The sequence below is a fragment of the Protopterus annectens genome, chromosome 5.part0 (assembly GCF_019279795.1).
Source record: "Protopterus annectens isolate FY-2018-M chromosome 5.part0, PAN1.0, whole genome shotgun sequence".
NCBI classification, from domain to species: domain Eukaryota; kingdom Metazoa; phylum Chordata; order Ceratodontiformes; family Protopteridae; genus Protopterus; species Protopterus annectens.
Genome location: NC_056735.1, coordinates 1,883,617,238 through 1,883,643,192, shown reverse-complemented (window position 1 = coordinate 1,883,643,192; position 25,955 = coordinate 1,883,617,238). Strand labels below are relative to the sequence as shown.

The 25,955-nt window shown below is 39.9% G+C and overlaps 1 protein-coding gene across 1 annotated transcript in view; it reads left to right on the top strand.

Annotated features, from left to right (window-relative positions):
- ENOX1 (ecto-NOX disulfide-thiol exchanger 1) overlaps positions 1–25,955 on the top strand; it is a 2,044,058-nt gene that overhangs the window by 1,330,468 nt on the left and 687,635 nt on the right. The window contains exons 8-9 of the mRNA XM_044071707.1: positions 19,076–19,288; positions 20,898–21,004. Coding sequence (XP_043927642.1) covers positions 19,076–19,288; positions 20,898–21,004 — 320 coding nt within the window. The remainder of the gene's footprint in view (positions 1–19,075; positions 19,289–20,897; positions 21,005–25,955) is intronic.

Sequence of the window (25,955 nt, the reverse complement as noted above, 5' to 3'; positions counted from 1 at the left end):
TACTAAATCTTGCTTTTTTCTCCTTTTTTCCGTATCTTGATTCTTGTAGTTTCCTTCTAGTTTCTAGCTTTTTGTGTGATTGTACTGAGTGTTTGACCCCTGCCCCCCCCCCCTTAGGAAAGTACGGCCTGTTTAAGTTAGAGGGCCTTTCCTCCCTGTCTGTTTCTTTAATAAAAACAAAAAACAAACAAATAGAATCTTTCTCTTCTCTATCTTTACTGTTCTTGTTGGAATTGTTATCAGTAGATAGTAGTTTGGTATAGTTAGTGTTGGTATCTTTCTAGGTAGCTTCTCAGTTTGTTCCTATTAGCATGTCTAAGGAAAAGGACAAGGAACATAAGGACCATCGCCCTTTGGGGGTTTAAAAAATGTGATAAATGCATGCAAAAGATGTATTTGATGGATAGTCACACTAGCTGTGTGTGCTGTTTAGGCGAAGCACATTCGCAAGAGACCTGTACCTTTTGCCATGCCTTCAGTACTAGGGTTTTGAGCGAGAGGAAACAAAAGTTGATAGATAGGGGTCTTATGACCTGTTCCTTCCAGGAACAGCTGGAACTTGGTCAGACAGCTCCTAAAACATCTAAACAAAAATCATTGGCTCCAGTTTCGGAATCGTCAAAAAAGTCCAAAGCATAGGAGCCAAGGAGTTCTGGCTCCAATTCAGCTTCTTCTCTATTGGTAACGTCGGTCTCTTCAGTGCTGAAGCAACCTTCGGTACCGAGACAATTACCTGACATTGACCCTGTCTCACCTACATTGAGATATCCTATTTTGGAGAGGAGGAGATCTCCTTCTGTTTCCACCTGATCCTCCAGGACATTCTCAGATGAGGACATTGAGCGGGTGAAGAGGTTGCTTTCTGACCCAGCTCTAGCAAGAAAATTGGCCCCTCTGGACCCAAAGGCTTCGGAGCCGACCCATTTGCAAACCACTGCTCCTCCTCTGACTGCTTTGTGCTCGGAGCCGATCACTTCAGGCTTTTCGATGTTGGATCCGTAGTTCTGAGGATTCTCCATGCTTCCTCAGAACCGATAAGTCTATCCTCAGCGGCTCAGTCAGCAGCAGAGGGATCTGGGAGCCAACACTCTTAAGTCAACTCTGAGGAGGATAGTCACCCTGGGTTTTCTTCAGAACCGACCCTCCCTCTCGGTGCTTCGGCTCGACTCAGCTCGGTTCCCATATCTGCTTCGGAGCCATTCCCCCTTGCCCAGAGCTGACCATCCATTTCCTCGGAGCGGAGGTCTTCTTCAGAGCAGGTAGGAAAGGCTTTTGAAGCAATAGAGAAGGCTTTATCCTCTGCAAAAGCCATACCTTTGGAGCCAATGTCCCCCCAGCAGCTGGCAGCAACCTCTTCTCCCCTGCCACCCCCACAGCATAGGGAACCAGAGACTCAAGAAGCCCCCATTGGAGGTGCCCCCCCTTCTGAGACCTCCCCAGATTATCTCACTGGAGAGCTCCCTCAGAAGAGATTTTGTAAGAGGAAGCTTGTTGACTCTCCTGAGTCTGTCACATCTGACACTGATTTGGAGGAATCAGAAGCGTCCCCTAGATTCCCCTCTGAGGATGTCTCTTTTTCTGACATTCTAGAAATCCATAGACAGAGGGGTAATTGGAAGACCTCTAACCCTACTGAGGATGAATCAGTGTATCTTGGGGCCTTTGGTTCCCGACCTTCCACCTCCTGGGTGATACCGCCTTATGACCAGCTCTTAGAGGTCATATCGAGGAAAACTTGGACCTCCCCAGACACAGTGGAGCCCATCCTGAGGAGGCCAAACAAATTCATGACTGCACCTGAAGATAAGTCCTTTCTTTCCAAAAGAGTTCCCATTGATGCTATGGTGGTAGCAGTGGCCACCAAGAAAGAGTTGTCCGAAACATCTTCTAATATCCATCCTCCTAACAAGGAGTCCAGGGCAATGGATAGGTATGGGAAGCATACCTTCTCTTCAGCAGCATCTACTCTAAGATTGCTGAATTACCTTACCCATTTCACTCGACTTCAGAGGGATCTCCTGAAGGAGATGGGAGATACCCTTCAGGGTTCAGTAGCCCCGGGATCCACGGTTATAGTTTCTGTGCAGTTCTTCACCCTTACATTGATAGCTTACTCCTCCATGAGGCTGATATCGTATGCAGCGGATGGAGTGAGTAGGGCAGCCGCTGCAAGAATCTCTCTCAGGAGACATTCTTGGATGCGTCTTGTTAACTTCACGGAATCCTTTAAGTCTTCCTTTACCAACGTCCCCTTTGATAGTCCATCTCTTTTTGGACCTCAGGTGAAAGAGATCTTGACCAGGTGTGAGCAGGAAGGGAAAACCTTATCTTGTGTCAGAGTCCGTTTCTCCCTTCCATCTAGGCCCTATCCCAAGGGTAATACGGGAGGGAAAATGTGGTTCCATAAATCCCAAAAAGGTTTCCCTCAGGCACAAGGTCAACCCTCCCCTAGAGGCAGAGGGGGAGGATATAATGGAAGATGTCATCCCCATGGCAGAGGAGGTCCACAACACCAGGGAGATAGAGAAACCTTCTCTGATCATCCCTTCCATCGCTCCTGAGGGGTTGCCCAACTGTCCATCTCTGGAGGCAGTCGGGGGTCATCTATCACTGTACCTAAATGCCTGGCTAAACATTTCACAAGATTGTTGAGTACAGTCCGTAATATCCAGGAGTTATCTAATCCCCTGTGTTTCCGATCCCCCAGTAAACCGATCTCTACCAGACGTGCCACCCATTCAGCTAGACTGTGCGACATCAGAGGTTATATCTTGCTGCAAAAAAGAGTCATCCTAGAATTCCCCACAGAGCAAATAGGATCCAGAACTAACTCTTGATTCTTTTTAGTTCCAAAAAAGACAGGGGACTGGAGATCAATTCTAGACTTCAGCAGACTCAACAAGTCCGTAAAGAAATTGAAGTTCCGAATGATCACTCTGCATTCGATATTTCCTTTTATCGGGAAAGACAAATGGATGTGCTCAGTAGATCTTCAGGACGTGTACTACCACATCAAAATGGACAGGCGCTCCAGAAGACACTTACACTTCCAGCTGGGAGCCAGTCATTTTCAATTTCAAACACTGACCTTTGGCCTCACTACAGCCCCCAGAGTGTGCACCAAGTGCATGGCAGTGGTAACGACTCACCTGAGACATCAAAGATTCCAGGTGTTTCCGTACCTAGACGACTGGCTCCTCACTGCTACCACCAAGCATCATCTCATCAGAACCAGAGACAAGACTCTATCCTTGTGCGCCAGTTTAGGCATCACAGTCAACCTAAAAAAATCAGCCTTATCTCCATCACAGCACATTGTATTCTTAGGCTCAGAAATAGACTCAACCACCATGTCAGCAAGACTAACACCAGAGAGAGTAGAATCATTATGCAGCCAAGTCAGATCCTTGCTATAAACAGTCACAAAGTCCAGGCCAGGGTAGTCCTTCAAGTCCTAGAGACTATGGCTTCCTCTATTCTATTAGTTCCTCTAGCCCATCTGCACATGAGAGTATTTCAGTGGCTACTATTTGCCCAATGATCAATGCAGGATCTTCCCCATCTCATCAGATTCGTACCACAAACACCTGCAAGAAGAATCTGACATGGTGGTTGTATACGGAACAACTTCTGTTAGGTCATACTCCTGTCCCTCCTCAAGAAAAGGCAGTTTTGACCACAGACGCCTCCCAGATAGGGGGGGGGGGGCATTATCTGGGAATGACGGTCCAAGGTACTTGGCAGAACCACAAAAACAACTTGCATATCAATGTTCTGGAGATGAGAGTGGTGCTATATGCATTGCAAGCACTTCACAGCTCTCTTCCCACTGGGACAATTGTGATTCAATCAGACAACATGTCTTTTGTGTGGTACATAAACAAGCAAGGGGGAACCAAATCTTACCTGCTTTGCCGAAAGGCCTTAAGAGTTTGAAAATGGGCGATGGACACTCAACGCTTTCTGGTAGCAACGCACATCCTGGGGAAGTCCAATGTGATAGCAGACAAACTCAGTCAAGCAATTCTCATGCCTCATGAGTGGTCCCTGAATGCAGAAGTCGCGAAAGAGATCTTTCACAGATGGGGCCAGCCTTGCCGTGACCTAGTCGCCACACACCTGAACACCAAATGCAGAAGCTACTTTGCCCTAATTCCCCATTCGGGGATGTCACCCAGGGATGCTCTAGTCCATGATTAGCTCTCAGGGCTCCTTCCTTAGCTAAGGAGGTGATAAGGGAGAGAGGGTATCCCCTGTCTACAAACATGGACTGCAAAAAATGTATTTCATCCAAATGTGGGTCCTGTAATCAATGCCATGCCATTATGAATATTCCAACACTTTACATTCCCTCCAGGAATTTTAACATCAAATCATATCATCACTACACCTGTGGGAGTAAAGGGGTTGTCTACCTAGGTTTTTGCACCACCTGCTCAAGCTTCTATGTTGGCAAAACTGAGAGGCCGACTCTACGAACATTTTTACGATCTAAGTAAACAAAGGGATTCTAACGCATTCTATAAGCATTCACTCACTTGCCCTGGGATAGATCTTAAATTCATAGTGCTGTAGCAAGTTACCCCGGATGCTAGGGGAGGTGACTGGGAGATGACCCTCGAATACAAGGAACTTATATGGCAACTTAAACTAGATGCAGTCAGACACCCTGGATTAAATGACAACATCAACATAAACAGTGTCCTCAAGCTAAGAAAGGCTCGATTATGAGAATCTCATTCATTGCTGATAAAAAATCTTCAAGTGAAATATGATAAATGATTTATTTTAATTTATTGCTAAATGCACTGCCTGCAGTTACTTTCGATTATTTTACATTTCAGTTTTAATATTTACTGTATACATTTATTATAATGCACCAGGTTTAACTTTTAACAAAGAAGCATTTTTAACAATTTATCAACTCCAGCATTTTTAAGCTTTAATTGATTAATTTTTTAATTGATTAATTAATAATTAACTTCAGTGTATATAAAGCCTTGCAGCACTGTGGATGTTCACTTGATAAAGCTCGGCACAGACCGAGCGAAAGCGCTTGTGTTTTCATTGTTTTTCATGGTTTCGTATTAAAGAATTGGACTTTCTGAGCAGCAGCCTGTCTTGGTTTAGTTTAACACCACAAAGGTAAACTTTTCAACTTTTTTACAGGGGCTTTGCCCCCCTGCACACACCCCCCCTGTGTCATTTACCCATTACTACACTACAGTCAGGTAATGGGTAAATCATGGCCAGTTGGCTTGTCAATCACACGTTTTTTTCAGAATGGCCAACTAAAACAATCAAATTCCAATTCAATGTTTAGATCATTTGCTGAATAGGGACAATTAGGGTTTGATGATTAGGTATTTGATAAAATAAAAGTTTAACGATGTGATATAGACCCATATTTTCACCAGCAAATTGCAACTACTAACAAACAGGCAAGAGTGTACATATTGTTTTTCCCCCAAATTACTTCAAAATTAACTTAAGAAGAACAAAATAACAACAGTTTCTTTCACAAGTTTTCTTTGAAGTTTGAGAGAAGCTCAAGACAGTTCCCGAGGGAGTTCAAAGATGGCAGCAGCAGGGTAAACAGGTAAAAATAAAGCTCTGGGAAGTGAACGGCTTAAATTAGCAAAAGCCTGCAACCTACTGTAAATTGCTAACAGAAATTGCTAGTTGATGATGTTCTTAGGTTATCAGTCTGCTAACTATTATAAACCTAACCAGTAGCTAGAGGTCAAAAGCAAATCCTGTATCTGTGAAGTAAAGACTTTAACTGCTATGTCAACCCCATTCCAAATGAATGCATTCTGAGATTTTCTAGTTAAATGGGTCCCTGTTGAAATATAAAAAGACAAATAGAATGCTGCAGAGAACAGATGTTTTATCAAGGCATTCAGATAAAATAGTACAATACAAATTGCTGAAAAGCAATTAAAATAGCAACAAATGGGACAGAAAAACACTGGGCTTGAGGACAGGTCACAAAGAAACAAGAAATAAAAAAAAAAAAAAAAAAAAAAAAAAAAGAAAGAACAACAAACAGTACTGCTGTGTCTCCTGCCCAGTCGCCTTCTCCTGCCTCGAGGTGCCTGCCCCTTACACATAAAAGCGAGTGGCCGCATAGTGCTAGATACTGAAACAGGAGGAATCCCTTTGCGGTGCGAACGCACATGCTGGTTCCGGTTCTCAGCCCTATTAAATAACATCCCAAGGAAGAAAGGGTGCCTGCCCCTTACACATAGATGTGGCCGATAGTGCTAGATACTGAAACAGGAGGAATCCCTTTGCGGTGCGGCACATGCTGGTTCCGGTTCTCAGCCCTATTAATTAACATCCCAAGGAAGAAAGGGTAATAACTATACCCTGGTTTTTTGTTTGGATTTATACCTCTGGTAAACGCTCCTGGGCAGGCAGCATAACAGTACTTAAACAGAGCAAATAGTACTATCCCACCCAAACTGAATCCTTGCCTTTTACTTAAAATCAGGCTATAGAAGTAGGTAAAGTGGTCTTTAACGCTCACCTACAGCATAGGATCTCTAAGACCCTGAAAGCTCTTAGTTGGTGTATCCCCGACGTCACAGGAAAGCTTTCAAAGTCCTGGCTGGTTTCCGCCATTTTTTTAAAAAAAAAAAAAGAAAGAACAACAAACAGTACTGCTGTGTCTCCTGCCCAGTCACCTTCTCCTGCTCCTGCCTCGAGGTATGCTACCAAGGTTATTGTTGCTGTATTATACTGAACAACCTCTGTAGATGAAAATTACTGCAAAAGACTTTAGCCTATATTACTGTGCGTAGTTATAGTTGTTTGTAGAAACGTGCATTGTGTAACTCTGTGCTTAGTTATACTTGTTTGTAGAAACGTGCATTTTGTAACACTCTAGCGTTAGCGTGTTTTACATTCGAACATGCGTAGCCTATATTACTGTGCTTAGTTATACTTGTTTGTAGAAACGTGCATTGTGTAACACTGTGCTTAGTTATACTTGTTTGTAGAAACGTGCATTGTGTAACATTCTAGCGTTAGCGTGTTTTACATTAGAACATGCGTACCTCTTGTATTCATAGTAGAGTTTCTTGGCTGTTGAATTATCTAAATACAAACACATTCTTGCTTGTTATTTTAAAAATAGCCTGCTGATGGTTGTGTATGTAGTTAAGAATCGTACCTCAGAAGAAGCAGCCCTTGTCCTAGAAGTTGTTTGTTTGAACTATAGCTGTGATAAATTTCTGTTTAGACTGATACTGCTTTGCTAATACCAAGTCTGATAATTTATCTCTTAGGTGCCTGCCCCTTACACATAGATTAGTGCTAGATACTGAAACAGGAGGAATCCCTTTGTGGTGCACATGCTGGTTCCGGTTCTCAGCCCTATTAATTAACATCCCAAGGAAGAAAGGGTAATAACTATACCCTGGTTTTTTGTTTGGATTTATACCTCTGGTAAACGCTCCTGGGCAGGCAGCATAACAGTATTTAAACAGAGCAAATAGTACTATCCCACCCAAACTGAATCCTTGCCTTTTACTTAAAATCAGGCTATAGAAGTAGGTAAAGTGGTCTTTAACGCTCACCTACAGCATAGGATCTCTAAGACCCTGAAAGCTCTTAGTTGGTGTATCCCCTCCCTGCCCCTTATCCCACCCCCACTATCTCTACTTTTATTTGACTAAAAACCACACCCCTCTTAGTTCTAAGCCAATCGCCCACACCCAATCATCTAACCTATCTCCTCCCACAACTCCATCCAACAGCCTCTATTGCATTACCACTTCCAGGTTCTAAGCACCCTGTTAGATTAATCCTACACTACAAAATGGGTAAAGTAGTGAATCTTGTTATTCCATTTCTATTGCCTCTTTTAATCATTCTTTACTACTTGTCGAGGTACGAAGACCAAAAACTCAAGGGATCCCACTACCCAAAGGACCAAACCTGTAATCTCCTACATCATCTCTCGAAAGAGACCTCGTCTGTTTACTACATAGATACCCTAAGCAAAAAAAGCCTACATCCTACCCAACCATACACAAAGGCAACAACATCTAAACGTGGACTAAAGGTGCTATATAAGCTCCAAAGACTCCTATACAATTTGAAGAAATGTATCACCAAAGATGGTGATATACATCCAAACCCAGGCCCATCCACTCATCCTAACTCAGTCTCTTCAATATTAGCCCAAAGATCAGCTAGCTCCCTCCTTATCTTCCATCTTAATCTTAGAAGCCTCAACAACAAGGTTCATAATCTTCATGCCTTGTTAGCCATTCATCTCCCCGACATTATGTGTCTAACAGAAACTTGGCTCAAACCAGTCACAAAGGATGAAGAGATCCTCCCACCTGGGTATAATATTCTCAGGATAGATCGGGAAAAAAAAGGGGTGGGGGCATAGCTGTCATGTATAAAAGTACCCTTAATATCATCCTGAATCCTATCCAACCACCTAAGGTAGCTAAAGCAGAGTTAATTGCCCTAAAAATATGCTTAAATAACCAAAAAATTATTAATCTTATTGTAGTTTACATTCCGCCAGGGAATAATTTAGAAACTATGGAGATAATACTAAATTGGATAGCTTCAAACTACCCTCAGGAGACCATTGTACTAGGGGATGTTAATATTGACTGGGCACAATGCTCCGCACAGACCAACCCCATGACCATTAATCTGCATGGCTTCTCCCAAAATATTGTCTCCCCTACAAGAATAGGAACTGCTCTCCAAAAAGAAAGTATAATTGATTGGATTCTTACTAATAAAGAAACACACAAATATACTACTGGGACCCTCCCGAATGATCTCAGTGACCACCACGTCACCTACATAATAAAAAACAAATTCACCAGCATAAACCCCCCTTTATATAGACTTGTCAGAAATAAGAAGAAATTTGTTCCAGCACTATTCCTAACTGAACTTAGATCCTGTAACTGGTCCAAGCTAAAAACCCTGCCCCTTGATGAGAGTGTGACATTTTTTACTGACACATTCCTCAACATTCTTGACTCCCACGCACCTAACAGACGCATCCGTACCAAGACTCGGATAGCACCATGGCTAACTAGTGAAACCAAATCCAAAATTAAACTTAGAGATTAGGCCTGGGACAAATGGCGAACTACTAAGGCACCTCAAGATCGCATTAAATTCCAGCAACTTAGAAATGCAACAAAAAAAGACTCCACCCTAGATAAAAGAACTATTTCTGTCACCTCCAAGATAAGCACCAGAACAATCCAAAGAAGTTTTGGGCAGGCTTAAACAACCTCCTCCACTCAGGGAAGCGTCTACTCCCACCCCAGAAACACTTATTGGAAAAACCCAGAAGAGGTCGCCAATACTTTTAACTCCTTTTTCACTGAGACCATTCAGACCCTGGCTAATCAACTTCCCCATCCTTCCTCCCCCCCAACTAAGGTTAATGATGAATCTCTACCCTTCTTTACTCTCCAGCCAGCTTCCACCTCCTATATTAGATCACTACTGAAGAAACTTAAACCAACCACCCTGTCGGCCGACCGACTCCCAGCTGAATACCTACAAATAGCAGCAGATGTCATAGCATATCCCATCTCAATTCTAATTAACCGAACTATAACTGAGGCCACTATCCCCTCCATTTGGAAGGTAGCCCATGTCATCCCACTTCATAAGGGTGGCACCTCTACTGACCCATCAAACTATAGACCTATAGCAATATTGTCACCAATAGCCAAAATCTTGGAAAGATGTGTTCATAAACAACTCCTTAACCATCTCACCCTAAATAATCTACTGTCCAAATCTCAGCATGGTTTCAGACCCCACCATAGTACCTCTCTTTTACCGACTGAATCAATAAAAACCGCAATAACAAAAATATTTCCTCAGCCCTCTTCCTTGACTTGTCAAAAGCCTTTGACATGGTCAATCACCAACTACTGCTCCACACTCTTGAAACCTTATACCTTGATTATCCGGCCCTTAACTGGTTCAAAGCTTACCTCTCTGGAAGACAACAGGCAGTACGATGGGAAAATAAGCTCTCTCAACTGTTGCCGAATACCATAGGGGTTCCCCAAGGCTCCATACTTGGTCCTCTTCTCTTCTCTGTATTCATAAATGACCTTTACTCAGTCATCCCTAAGGCCACCAGCAACCAATATGCAGATGACTCTACATTGATTTGCTCGGATATCTCCCTCCCTGACCTACAAGTAACAACCCAAAACTGTTTTACTACAGTTGAAAAGTGGCTCTCGGAACGGAAACTCATTCTAAATCCAAAAAAAACCAAGTTACTAGTATTTTTTCCCACCTCAGTTAGTCCATCAGTCCAACTTACACCCCAATCCAATAATAGTCCCTTCCTTGTTCAATCTATTAATGGTACCATGATTGAGCCTGTTACCAACACTAAACTATTAGGAGTCACTATTGATAGTAGGCTTAGATTTGATATGCATATCAGTCAAACCATAAAGACTGTTAATAAGAAACTTGGATCCTTGTATAGAATTAAAACTTTCTAACCCCACTGCCAAACTAACTATCTCCGCATTTACTTTCCACTTTATTGTATGCCTCTCCTGTGCTTTCATTCCTTAACAATAGTGAGATCAATAAACTCTCTGCTGCCTACAATCACATCGCCAGATTTGTAGTAGGAGGTCCTTACAGAACTCATCACTGCATTAACCTAAGGAAACTTGACTGGCTAGAACTACCCAATCCTCTCAAACTAAACCAACTCACTGAAGCGTTTAAAATTATTAAGCAACCGGATAAAACCCCCTCCTTGCATAATCTTCTGATTCCATACTCTAATCTAAGCTGTCTTCGCTCCTCACATAGAGTCCTGGTCCAAACCATCAAATCCAACAACTTTGCTGGAGAAGCCCTTTTTGCCAACTCTATAGGAAAAGTCTGGAATTCCCTCCCCAATAATTTAAGACTTACTACGTCCCAATGTCTATTCAAAAATAATCTTAAACAATTTGTTAAAAAACATTGGCTGTGCTCTTGTAATAACCCAGACTAGTTCTCTCTGACACTCAACTAGTAGCATTCTCCACTTGTTTTACTAGGTGTTTTTTTCTTCTTCTTAGTCTAAAGAATTTGTAAACTCACACCCACTAAATTCCACCTCCACTGGTACTTATGAAGTCAAGCTCCCCATTGCCTGACTAGACTTTACAAGGGATGGGTAATAGTAACCTAGAATATCAACTAGACTGTATTTTGAATCTGTTATCTATTCACATGGTAGCCAAGTGTATCTAAAACAATTGGGAAGTATTTTTGTGTATCTCTAATTTTGATTATGTGTATCTCTAATTTTACTTATTTGTATTAGGTAGCGTATTTATCTGCATGTAAATGAAAGTGTAACTTTTTCCTCTGTGGAGCTTTTCTCCCCGGGCCTCCGCTGAAAATGGACATGTATCCAGTCGGACTATCCCGGTCAACAAATGTAAAATAAATAAATAAACTTGAGGATTACAGCATTATTAAACCAAACTAAAGGTAAGGAATGTAAGGATTTTTGAGAAAATACCTTGACACATGGCTTGAACTTTATATAAAATCTACTATATAGAGTAAGTATTCACAATGTGACCTATCGGGATTACATTACAAACATATCAACTAAAGGTTCATAGGTTCATAGGCTGGTACTAGGCTATTGGCCCTAGGGCCAATACAAGCCTAGCCATAACAATTCCCTGGCTATTTCTTCCCATACTATTTACTTCCCTGGACCCATGTCTAGCAGGGCAACTGACGTGATCCCCGGGATGAATTTCCTTTCTCCCATCCAATCATCAAAGGAGGAAATTCTTTCTGTTTTATGGAAGACTAGAACAATCATAAGGGTTGGTGATACAAGGGTTATGTGAATAATGAATTTTCAGTATAAATGTGAACTAACAGAAATGCTTAAGGCATGAGAAGGTATCCCTTCTGTCCAATGTTCCCCCTTCCCCATTATGTGCAAGTGCCAGTACGGCATGAGAAGGCATGCCTGGTGTCAGTGTTTAGCCCCATTCCCATTATGTGCTTATGCCAATACAGCACATAGGTGTGCATATATCCATATATATATATATATATATATATATATATATATATATATATATATATATATATATACATACATGGGGGTTAATATACAGATCTTGTATAAAGCTTTTTTATTTAGGTGCTGAATCTCTCCACTATTAGCTGAAGAGGCCATGTTGTTTTCTATGCTAATTACCTGTGCTTGTATTTTGTGTAGTATAACAGATGATCTTAGTATTCCTTTCCTATTGGAGGAATATGAGATAAGCACACCTGTCTCTGTATGTATACAGACAATGTCTTATTTGTTTGGTTGCATCTTATATTTCAGGTAGTATACATACCTAAAAGTACACTATAGCCATGAACTGCACATTCACAACAAGCGGCTTAGCTCAAGTAATATGTTCCTTCAATTATTGGCCTTCTCAATGGGTTGCTATTAAACATTATCAAACTTGCTGCTTAATGGTCCATATCTCTGAGGCATCACATCACCATACTGTCTGATATTAACTTCAGTTACGTAATGACCTACATATCTGAGACATCCAAGATACTTAGTATGATACTATTTGACATCCTTTTTTCAGTTGCAACATATTCTGATATTTTCTAGTACGATGGATTAAACATCTTAACTAGAGGGACCTTCCAGTGTCTTATGGGAGCCACACTATTTATGTATGTATTTATGTATTTATTTATTCATTTTACGTTTTTTTTGAGTGGGAAAGTCCAGGATCTTCACATAAAACCATCTTTTCAGTGAATGCTCAGAGAGAAATTGTCTTATATTAGGTTATATTACAGGCATTGCAGAAGCTGCGAACATTAATTTAGATTTCATTTGTTACAGTAACACATGAGAATATCATGGTACATACATGCAGTATATTGGGCTAAAGGAGACATAAAGAATAGTATCTAAAAATACGCAGATACATGCAGAAGAATTGAATAATAAAAGAGGGGAAATTACAGGCAGGATATATATGCCAGAAGAGAGATACATGTAGTAGAAATAATGAGGGGAGAAGCATGGACAGTGATAAGAAGTATAGAAGGGAGCTGGAACTGTGAAATATATTGTGGGTTATGTTCACATCTGAAGAGCTGTGTGTATCAGATGATATCTGGCCTGGGGACACAGGTGGAACCTATGTGGAACTGTCAGGAGCAGGTTGTTTAATATTCTCTGATAGAATTGTAAATGAAAAAGGTCATTGTCAGATACTGGTTTGTGGGAGATTAACCCAGGGATGTTGGAGTAGTGGAGTTAACATGATGATCTCAGGACTGTTTTGAACTTTAGGTGGTCAGTGATCTGTCTGAAACTTTCACACATTGTGTTCCAGAGTTTGGATATAGTGCTGGAGTAAAGGGTTTAACCAAAGGAACAAAATTATTTTTTTGGTCATTGTAAGGAGCTTATATCTAGAGTATCAATCTCTAGCAATAATACACCAGTGTAGCAGAGACTGTAAGGGGGAGAATTTCTGTGGTTATTTATAATTTTGTTGTCCATGTTTAACTGACAATTCTTGAGGTATTTGCCTTAAGGTGAGGCAGTAATTAAATGGATTTGTAATATTAGCAGCAAATTGAGCTATTTTATTACATCATTGGTCAAGTTTTGCAGTTTGTTTGGAGTTAAGATTAGTGAAAATAGGAGCTGAAGAGAGTAGTCTGGGTAAAAGATATGCAGTTGATGTTGTTAAAAGTGGGCAGCATCTGTTAGGGTCTTATTCTGCATTGAAGTTTGATGTGAGGTGTGATTTTTAGCTACTTGTTGTCTATGTAGGATGACTGTTAGCTTTCCATAAATGGGAATACCAAAGTGTTTTTAAAAGGGTACAATTGTATTGTCCTGGCATTATTAGCAGTTGAGGGGTAAACTTATTTTCATGAAGGAAGATGTTATAGGAGAGAATATCATTAATTTGTTCTTTTAGGGGTTTAGAAGCAGGTTAGAGTTCTGCAGGCATGTTTCAGTAGATGAAATTACGGGTTAGGAAAAGAAGATGGTGATAGAATCATCTGCATATTAAACTGATATAATATGAAGAATCATCTGCATGTTACATTAATTTACCATGGGAAGTCAGTGAAGAGAGGTCATTTATGAATATGCTGAATAGTGTGGGATTAAGGATATACTATTTTGAAATACCAACAGTGATTGGTATAAAGGATGACTTAGTTGTTTGCCATTGAGCACCACATAAAGATACTACCAGTGTGAGTCTTGTTGATCCTTAACCAGTTATTAAACATTATGGCACAACATGTGGAGGAGCATATCTGGTTATCTAGGACAGCAGAGGAGAGAACCAACACCATAAGGGCCTTCTATGACATAGTTTATTTCTGTGAGATACAGGGAATCACAGACAATACCCATGTTGCTGTCAAGACCTCAGTGGATCAAAAATGCATAAACAGAATCAGCTTCTACTCCCTGGGCTGCCAGATGGTCTGCAGTGCAATCATGTATTACTTAAAATGTGCCTGAGTATCTTCCCAGAAGAGTTCTTGATTCTTTGCTTGTATGTACATGCACAGGCCAGCTAGACAGGCTTATACACACAGGCACCATGCATTATGGGAGTAGGCCACATATAGCATGTTGTTTATAGTGTGTTACAGGTTATGTTGGATGTGCTGTAAGGCCTTGGTTGCTGATTCCAATATGAAGCTCTCAGAACACTCAGGTTATGGCCTATAACATATCCCATGCAGACCCTGGAATATAATGGAGTGGGTGTTTGGAATAACGAAGAGATAACTCATATGCTTAAATGTTTCAGGAGGGGCACTTCAGTATAGTTTAGATATATGCAGGAAGACATCTGTTGTATGTGCCATGCTTTACAACATGCAATTGCTCAAACAACATAAGTAGCAAGTGAACCTCATGGCAACAGTAGAAATGCAAGACAGACAGTCATGGGAGAAACATGCAGCACGGTATCACAGCCAACACAGAGGCAGATATAATACACGGGTCTACTTCATTTCACTTAACTTCCAATTCACTGACTTTCATTTCACTGACCCCATTTCACTGAAATTTCATTTGACTGACACTTCATTTCACTGACAGTTCATTTGACTGACAAGTATTATTAGCAAGAAAATGGAATATGCCCCCTTCCCCACTGTAGTACGACCCTGGAGTTAGAATATATAGTTGGGGGGGTGTTTCATATGATATTGTTAAGTTTTGATATAATATTGCTTAGTAATATTATAATATTGCCCCCCCCCCAACTATATATTCTAACTCCAGGGTCGCACTACAGTGGGGAAGGGGGCATATTCCATTTTCTTGCTAATAATACTTGTCAGTCAAATTAACTGTCAGTGAAATGAAGTGTCAGTGAAATGAAATTTCAGTCATTTGGTCTCAGTCAAATGGGAGTCAGTGAATTGGAAGTTAGGTGAAATTAAGTAGACCCATAATACACAGAAGCACCAGCAAAGGGGTAGTATCTGGTCCACAGTTAGGGACTATGATGCAGGCAACCAGAATAAAATGAAGCATGTGGTATTATATCTAGGTTATGCAAGGCAGTGCATGGCCTGGCAGCACTGTGCATCAGACATCACAGTACTCACACATAATAGGGAGTGGGTATGGCACAGCCTAGCTCACTTGCACAGGTGGGGGGGGTGACCCAATTACAGATGACTGTAACATTTTAATGTAAGGTAGGGTCATGGGAGCTGAATAATACTTTGGTAGACTGTGGGGAATAACAGATCACATCTTTCAGTGATAAGGGCATGCTGGTTTGACATGACTGTTATTATCCAGTGGTTTGGCTTGTGGTGTTGGACTTGATCCAGTTTCTGTCAGAGAAGAGGCCTATAGAACCATGTGCATACATCAAGATGAGACATCCAATAAGTTGAACCTGAGGTCTGGTGTTGCCTGTGACCTATATGATGTCTGCCTCTTATTTTTGGTCTGTTCCTCATAAAATCTGTAGTTTTCTGGCAAATTATTAAGGAGTCAAGTCAGTAAATGCTGACAATCATTTGAGTTTCGTACTTGTTTCACACTTCATATCCTTTAGAAAATATATGCTAATACAAATCACAAAGCCAGGGTACCTTTTTGGCTAGACTTGTATAGGCCCTAGGTCCAATAGCCTAGTACCTACCTATGAACCTATATCGGATAGGTAATAGGAAATTCACCCCGGGGATCACTTCTGTGGTTCTGCTTGACAAGGGCACAGGAAAATAATTTTCTTGGGTGGCGAAAGCCAGGGTACCTTTTTGGATAGGCTTGTACAGGCCCTAGGTCCAATAGCCTAGTACCTACCTATGAACCTATGAATATAATTCTAGCAACTTTCTAAGTTTATAAGAGAAATATTTAAAATCCTGTCCCTATTTCTGGTCCTTTGTCACCCCATTATTTTAAGCTTTGTCCAGATTTCTTGTGTTAAGAAGTTGAGAGATATGGTTGCAGGCAGAGGTGACACTCTGTCATTAATAGCCTATGTAGCCTAACTTTGCTTGGCCTGCACCTGACCACCATGCATCCAAAGACTTGCATGGCCATGGAGTGTGTGGCCTTGGAGGCATACCAGATGTCAGTTGCAATGTGTCTCATGGATGCATATAGGAGGCAGTATTTGACATTGGTGAGCTCAGTGCCACAGTTTACTCCCTGCCATTACACTATAGCTCATTATTTAGTTGGTGCATGTCTTCCTGTAATATGCAGGCATATTCACCCTGTCATTTGGTGCATAGCCAACTTCTGTTCCTGAAACATTGACCTGCATGCACATCTACTGGCTGATTCTGTGTGTTATAGCCATATCAGAGGCTGGCCTAGCCTCATGGCAGAGCTGTACTCCCCTCCTTGTGTATCTCCTCTATCATCTATGGTGGGTTATGTCCACATCTGAAGAGCTGTACGTGACAGATGCTATGTGGCCTGGGGACACAGTTGGAGCTTGGGTGGAACTGTCAGGAGCAGGTTGTTTGTTATTTTCTGATGAGGATAGTGTGCTAAGCCAGTACTTCTACAAGGTGGATGAAAGTGAACCTCACCCTGTAGTGTCAGGAGCACTGCCTTGTGCAGACCATGTCACATGCATGCTACTATCATTGTGAGCCAAAGATGCTCTGCTGACTTCAACTCTATGTAGTCCCGTTTAGCTGCACCCCCCACCAGTGGAACATGTGAAAGCATAAACACATATTACACCATTTACAGCCCACAAGACACATATATCACCATATACTCCTGCTGTATGCACACTGGAAGACATGGAAAATGCAATAGAATTCATTGGAAGACATACCTTGTTATGCAAGATATTAGGTTTGTAGATCCCCGGAAGGACAGAAATGTAGGTAGGCTTTTGTCAGTCCCTCAGATAACTAATGCAGTTCTGTGTGCTGTAGTCAACATAACTAACCTATTCATTTCTCTACTGACTCAAATGTGACTGATGTCAGGCCTGTTCTCATAATGATGCCCTCCTCCAGTTGTGAGGGACCAATTCCTTTGGACAACTAGTGACAGGAACAACTCTACGTTTCATCATGTAATGCAGTAGTCAGAAAGATCTTCTGCTTAGTACAGTTAATTGTCAAAGGAAATTCATTCTGATTTAAGGAGGTCACTCGTCCCTTTTATTCAGCACTGATTAAGCCAGGTATTGAATACAATTCCCCCCTTTGGGATGTACCTCGCTAGACATATAAAACAAGTAGAAAGATCCCAGAGGTTCCCAAGTAAAAAAAATCACTGGTTTAAAAAACCTAAGCTACAGAAAAGAGTGGAAGCACTGCCCCTTTACTCAGTATCTTATAAACTGCTGAGGAGAGATCCGTGCATTGCCTTCCATGCCATTAGGGACCCAGTTATATTTCCACAAATCAAATAGTCCCACAAATACCAGAACGTGTGATCTAACTCTTCATCAGCAAATGCATAAAACACATTGGAGAAAGAGTTTCATTACACAGTGCCTTCCCCACTTCTAAAATAGACTTCTACTGCAGATTACACAGAGTGATACATTGCCTTCCTTCAAATGGGAACTGGATGATTGGATGAATATTCAAAAAGTTACTGTGTTACTTTTTATACCTTACTACTTGATATTTTATTGATATTTGTATTATTCTAATGTACTAATGCACCCTTGATGTACTGCGGTGGTGGTGCTGCGGTAGCGTTGTCGCCTCACAGTAAGACGTTGTCCTGTTCGATTCTCAGCTAGAGCGTCTTCTGTGTGTAGACATGCGTGAATGGGCGTACCTTCATTGAAGGTTGTGCGTCAGGGCTGGCAACTCGGCACGTAAAAATCTACTGCCAATCATTAGCGGTCCGGAGTTCCGCTGTGGTGACCCCTAACCGGGAAAAAGCCAAAAGACACAACAACAACAACAACAACTAATGCACCCTTGATATTCATTTGCCACTATTGTTTAACCATGTTATTTTTCTCTTAGGCCCAGGTCAGACTGAGGATGGTCCTTGGACTAACCATATTTACCCAGTTAAAACATACCCTGGGATTCAGTAAAGCCTACACTATGTGTACAATGTTCTGAGTGAACAACACAAGCATAACTCACACCTTCTTCCTCCTAATTTTATTTTTCCTGATTTTCTTGCAGCTTTAAATACTAAGGGGTGGTTCATAAATGTTACCACAAAGAGTAGACTACATAGACACTTAGTATAATTTGAGTGCCTAGAAAGCACAAAAAATGTGGTGGGGATGTTCTTGAATACAAACTGTGTACACTTAGTAATAAATAAATTAAAGTAATGTTACACTTAATTTTATTTCTTGTTTCATATATACAGCATCTGGATATTGCATGCAGCTTATATTTTGTGGTCTATATAAGCAGGTTCATTTTTGAAAATTTGTGTTTTGACTGATGTTCTTCCCCGAATAGGAATCACAACTCAGTGCATAAAATGTTTTTCTTTTTTCCCCTTTTCTTATTTGTCAATTGTCTTGTTGTTTAATAGATGACAGTACCTTCTCTGAGGCCATTGTGATCCTCCTTAAATGGTTTGAGCGAGGAGAGGTGAACCGTAGAACTGCTAATCAGTTTTACACCATGGTACAGTCAGTAAACAGCCATGTTCGCAGACTGATTAATGAAAAAGTAAAACATGAAGAAGAGCTGGAAAAGGCCAAAGAAAAATTCAGGCATGCATTGACAGGAGTCCTGTCACAATGTAAGTGATCATCTTCTAAGAGGAAGCCAAAAAATGAGTAACAGCATGATGTGCATGAGAAACTTAAAAGCCCATGTAAATATGAATGAAAATAAATTAAAATCATGTTTTTTTTTAGTTTAGTATAGTTTAATTCTCTTTGTCACATCATATACAACAATTATCAAAACTCCTTAAAGGAATGGGAAGGCTATCAAGTGTGAAATAATTGTCTTCTGATCTGCAATTTTTGCTTCTTAATGTGGTGTACAGTACTCACTGCAAGGGGCCATCTGCTCAGTCTGTCACTAAGGGTATAGCCAAGCATACTCATTGTCCTGTACTGAGTGCATTTTTTGAACATATGTCAGAACAGAGTATTACAAATACCCGAAGTAATGTTTGCAGCATAATCAAGAGCATAGTATGCTTAGATATAGCAAGATTTGTATGAAAATACCCTTTTATGTAGGTAGGGGGCAACAACTGAAATAGAAGTGTATATTTCTTAGGTGAATAGTGACAACGTTAACCTTACATTTGTGTATATTGTTTTAACTATTAGACTGTGGGAGGTGTGACAACAGCAGTTGAAAGTTACACGCACAAGTAGACTTTTCTGGCTCTAGTAAGAGCACAAATGGACTTTTCTGGCTATACTCCTATCCATCACAATCAAAATTACAGATTTTGGATGTCTGTCTTGTCATTTTACCAATTAATAGTCTGTTATCATCATTTGGCTAGTCCCTGCTCTTCTAATTCTTATATCTCACTTAAAAATAACAAAATGCACATTGCAGTACCATGCTTGATTGCTTAGTACTTTGATTTAATTGCTCAGTCTTGAGGCACTGTAGCTGAAATATTCAGTCCTTGTTCTTCCCTTTGTTAATATATGTGTCACTAATAATGGAGCATAAATGGATGCCTTTCAGACTCATGAAATAACTAAGTGGCAACATAATTGCAGAGAGCTGCCAACTTACCAGGGTTAACAGATATTGTGCAGCACATCTTCTCACAGTGGAAACAATTACATGCTTTTATGTCTTTCCATTTAAGTCTTTGGACTATAGTTTTAAATTAATTGCAATTATTCCATTATTAATCATAAAGAAAACATTACTTGCATGCCTCCACAGTTTTGTAGCTATCCCTTCTTAATATTCTTCACAAAAGAGAAAATGCTTAGCCTTATTTTCAGTCTTATTTAAGACACAATTACATTTCCGTACTGGTAAAAAGATGTTTGCAAGGCGTGTTTAATATATTTTGAAACTGTATTAATCTGACATGTTCTATAGGAAAATCAGATTGATATTATTGGGTATGCAGTTTAAATAATTAGGATTAGATGTTAAGTTTTTCACAATGCCGTCAATATAGTCCACAGTATGTAAAGCGATTGCCCTCTAGTTTAATGTTGACAAATAAGATGATAAATACATTACAGTAAAAATGCTTAGAGTTTCTTTTGTGCACTGATACAATTGTATATGATGGAGTGGCAACATTACCAATGTGAATTAGCAGTCATAGCAGTGGTATTTGTTAATTATGATATTTCTGGACGTGTGTTTTTGACAAACTGTAAATATTTGTCTTTTTATTTTCTAATGCACAACAGTTGAGCAGATTGTGGCCATTTTCAATGCATCTGTAAGACAAAAAGCATGGGATCATTTCTCCAAAGCCCAACGAAAGAATCTAGAGCTGTGGAGAAAGCAGTCAGAGGTTTGTAAAGTTTCTTTTTACTTTCAAACATTGGAAAGTGTCAAGGAATGCAAATATTGATGAAAGAAGAAGAATGTGTTTTATAAATCTTTAATGTAAAATTGAAAGGGTGCTACCAACAGCAGCAGCAGTCACATTATGTAAGTTATACAGCATTGCATAGGTTCGTGTGAGTATTATCACATACCTATATCCGCTGTAAGAGACAAACTTCTGATTCACCTCTTGGGCCTGTCTCCTCCATGCTAGGTTTACTTCAGTAGACCAAAATTCCATTAAATCAAATTTTCCTTAACTATGACAAGAATACTGAAAACTTAGTTTAATGAATGTTCACATCACCGGAATTTTAATCTGGGAAAGGAGGCATTTGGTCATCAGAAAAACACAAACACACCAAAGCATGTCAAACCCACCCAAGTGGGGGGCTTTGTCCCCCCACCTCTCAATGTAGGGGATTGCACCCCCATACCCCCCCCTAACTAAATATACTAACTCTTAGATCACACTATACAGGGGAAAAGGACAAATTTCCCCATGTTGGCCAACTGCCTCCTTTCCCGGATTAAAATTCCAGTGCTGTGAACATTCAGTAAACTAACTTTTCTTTATTGTTGTCTCAGTTAAGTGAAATTCGATTTAATGGAATTTCGGTCTACTGAAGTAGACCCCGCCACACCCGCACACACACCCTTCTAGATTTTGTTATAATCAATTGTCTACATCATTTAAGATGAAACATCTTCTTTTCATGAAGCATTTAGTCATACTGAATTCTGCTAATGATAGTAATGCTATTAATACACTTAGCTGGATTGCACTTCCTGTGGAGAAATATATGCTTAACCAACAACAATTACCTATTCTGCCATTGTATATTTTCATTTGCTGTATATTTAGTGATCCCCTCTGCAAAATTTTAGGGGTAAAGTTAATGCTATTTATAAAAAAATGAGGAAAAAGAAATGATAAAACTGTTTCACCTCTGCCATCACAGAGGAGTACTGTGAGGTATGAAGTAAGCATTTCGAACATTTTGCTAATTTAATTGAACTGCTAGCGCTATTGCTGGCCTTTCTTATGTTTTGAAATTACTAGATAATCTGGCAACACTGCAATATAAATAAAAGAATGCTGTACAATCATATATATACCAATTCTTCATCCAGTTTCATGTAAATCTCATAAAAGTAACAACATGTGTCAGTCGTTGGTACAATCAAATGACAAATCAGAAGAAAACATCAGGAATTAGTGCAGATGAAATTCATTCAGATGAAAACCAAGCTTTCAGCACTGATTGCAATTGACACCCTGTGCAACTAACATAGACTTTGCAAGACACCCTTGCATCAGCACTTCTTATTGTCCCTATCTCTATTCTAGTACCTCAGTCCTTCCTGGTGTCCTTTGTAGCCCTCTCCCCAATCAGGGAAATCCCAGTTCACAAAAATTTATTAATGCCAAAGTGGGAGTAGGTATTAAAGAGCTAATGGTCCAGTCTTTCACTATAAATCCCAAACTGTGTTTTTTCCTACCCTATGATAAAACACAGGCATCAGTCTTAATGTATCTGTCCCAGGGTCTCAGTCCATCTACTCATAAGTCCAGCTGCTGTTGTTCCTACTATCTCCTGTCCAAAGAAATCTACCTAGTTGTTTCTGTTGTACCAATGTCTGCTACAAGGTATCAATCCTTCAATATCTGTCAGCCTTTCTGATATAATTTTATCCCTTGCTAGCACAGCCTCCATCAGTCAGACAAATATCTGTTACATAGACATTGCAGTGGCAGCTGGTGACTTCAAATCAAAGGGGGGCCGCAAGAGACAGGTGAATGGGTGGGGTCAATGGGAAGGGGTGTGGCCAACTAGAAAGGGAAAGAGCTATGCTCAAAACCACAAAAACTGTAACTTCAATTAAATATGCTGCCCTGGGTGCCAAACCATCATTATGAGAGTCCAATCAAGACAAAATGAAGTGTAGAAGAAAAAAATATTTCAGTGCATTGGCTGCATGACAGCTTACTTAATATCTAGATGGAAACAAAAAGGTTGTGAGGCATGAAAAAATAAATTACTTTTTAAATACATTACTGGAATGCCATTCAAAATCAAGTATAAGAAAAACAAGCAGCATTCAACTCAAACCACTTCTCCTTGCACTGCAGTTCTAATTATAATTTATATTCAGCTTTATTAAAGTACCAAGTAACATGCTGAAAGTAGCAATCTCTGTGATACCCCCACTTGTAAAAATGTTTCTTATCCAAAAATGTCCTGCTGCCTGAGAACTATCTACTTGTTTCATGTGGAAAACATGATCAAAGTAAAAAATGAAAAACAAACAAGAAACAAGCTCAATATACATTGCTTAAAGGATTACTGTACAGGTAATGGACCACACAAGATAGATTGGCATTCTGTTTGGTTTACAGGCAAAGCCTGCAAAGATTATTGCAAGTCTCCCCAACAAATGTAATGAGCTTCTTAAAATAATGTAATCCTGTCCTTTATTACAAATATAATGTCATATGCATTTCAGTACCCAAGGCTTATGCATTATCTAGTTATGTAAGTATTCTCTGCATGGCAACAACAGAAAGGCTTTCAATGCTGGCAATTCTTTAACTTCTTATTAAAGCTTGCATCTTATAATCTCAGACAAGCTTATCTGATGGTCATTAAAGCATTGCTACTTAAACACAGAGCAGCAGGCACTTTCTGAGTAATAATAAGCATAAATCAAAAGTATAAAAATATGACAGAAACCATAACATTCAACAAAATCAAGGACAGAAAAAAGTAGCACTTGTGTCTACCTTTGATGGGGGATACTCTGCACATTTACACTTCATAACTGCTCCTTGCCTTGCTTGGACACATCCAGAGTCACTACATGGGGGAGTGGGGTGCAACAAGTATGTCACAATTTGAAATGTATCTGACTGACTGTGATGGCCCTGACACATTTGTCATACCACTCAACCTCAAAACAAGAAATATGGACAGAGCCATACAGCCATACATATAAGTGGGACAGAGGCCCAAAAATAAGGACAATTTTTAAATATTGCTCTTATAAACTTAGAAAGATAATAGAATAGTAGGCCTTGCATTAGTATGAATTTTCTGAAAGGTACGAAATCTGAAACTCAAATGTCTGTCATTATTTTCTAACTTCAGTCTTTAATGATTTGCCACTGTTGTTGTTTGTCTTTCAGCTTTTCCTGGTTAGGGGTCGCCACAGCGGAACTCTGGTCCGCTAATGATTGGCAGTAGATTTTCACAAACTCCATGGTTCCAGCTCGATGTCCAACCTTCAGTGAAGGCACCCCCATGAAAAATGGACCAAACATGTGATGCAAAAATATAAAATAGCCACACAATGCAACGGGGAACCTGTCAAAGAAGGGGCACTTTTTTAATATTAGTACTGCTAACTTGAGCAGCTGACAAAATAAAAGAATCTACATGGATTTCTGAAATAAAAATAATCTATAACTCTGATTAATACAGTTATTTCTTAATTGTAAGCCCTCCACGTTTTCTTCCAAAATTGCCATTTTGCAGCGGGATTATTAGGGGAAGAGCAACATTTTGAGACAAAATCAGGGACAGTTGAGAAGTTTGGATATGCCTAAGTCTATAAAGCAATTTATTTGCACATACCTCTCAACCTGTTAATGCAAGAAATCTGGACAAGGCCATATATACTGGGGGAACATATAAACAGTACTATAAATTGTTGTATAAACTGGGACAATTGATAGAATAACAGGTCTTGCTTTAGCATGCATTTTTCTGACGGTTATGAAGTCTGAAACTCAGTGTCTGTCTTTGTTTAGTGACTTAATTCCTAAATTATTTGCCAGAAAACCACACATTTTATGAGGAACAAACCAAAAATAAGAAGCAAAAATCTATTCATTCTGTCAAAATCTGGACATTTGAGATGTATAGTTCAGCCGGGGCTGTCTTTGAGTTTGCCACCCTTCCCCCTCACAAAATCATGGTCGAATGGAGCCTCCCCCCTGCATCCATTCCATTGAACCATTACTTGACTATTTCACCCCATTTACCTTAAACACTAATGTGCATACTGCTTTACTTCTACGATGATTTGGACTTCATTTGAAAGTTTTATTTTGCATTTTACAGCAAAAACACTAAGACCTCTGCTAAATAAAGTAATACAATCACAATGAAAACAGACTTAGCATTAAAACTTCTCTGCCCTTGAAACTCATATTCATTGAAACAGCATTGAAACCTACATTCAAAGAAAATAGATTTTGCCAGTGGCAGATATGGATTAACTTTGGGATGTTTTCAAATCATAGGCCCTTTGCACACGAAACATACACGTGGTCTTTGATACACCTTCCTGATTGTATTCAGTTATATTCCTTGTACAATATAGTACAGTTTTCAGAGGGCATTTAAAATTTGTTTTGGACATTTTTCCAGTAAACAATGAAACGAAATGCATGCACCAGTAATGACAAAATTGCCCTATTCAGAACATTTTCCATTAAACAATGAAACAAAATGCATTCACCAATAATGACAAAACTGCCCAGTTCAAAACACTTCTATCATAAAAGTCTACTCAAACTTCTAGAGTCCACCAGTATCAGTAAATATGCACAATCTCTGAAGAAGTAAAAGTCATCTAAATAATTCCACATTAAAGAAATCTGTAACTAATGAAGAGGTTGCTGTTAGCAAACGACTTTATATTTCATTGTTTCATCTACAAATAAAGTGACTGTTGCCCTTGAGGAACAAATTGCCCAAGTTGCATTAAAAAACGATAAGCTAGTAATATTGCAATAGGGAATGGATGGCAAACTGATAACAGGTTCATAGTTACTAGGTATCTTCACCCAAAAGAACTGCAGCATCCACCCCCTTTACAATACAGTACAGTATGAGCAATGCATCTACCTA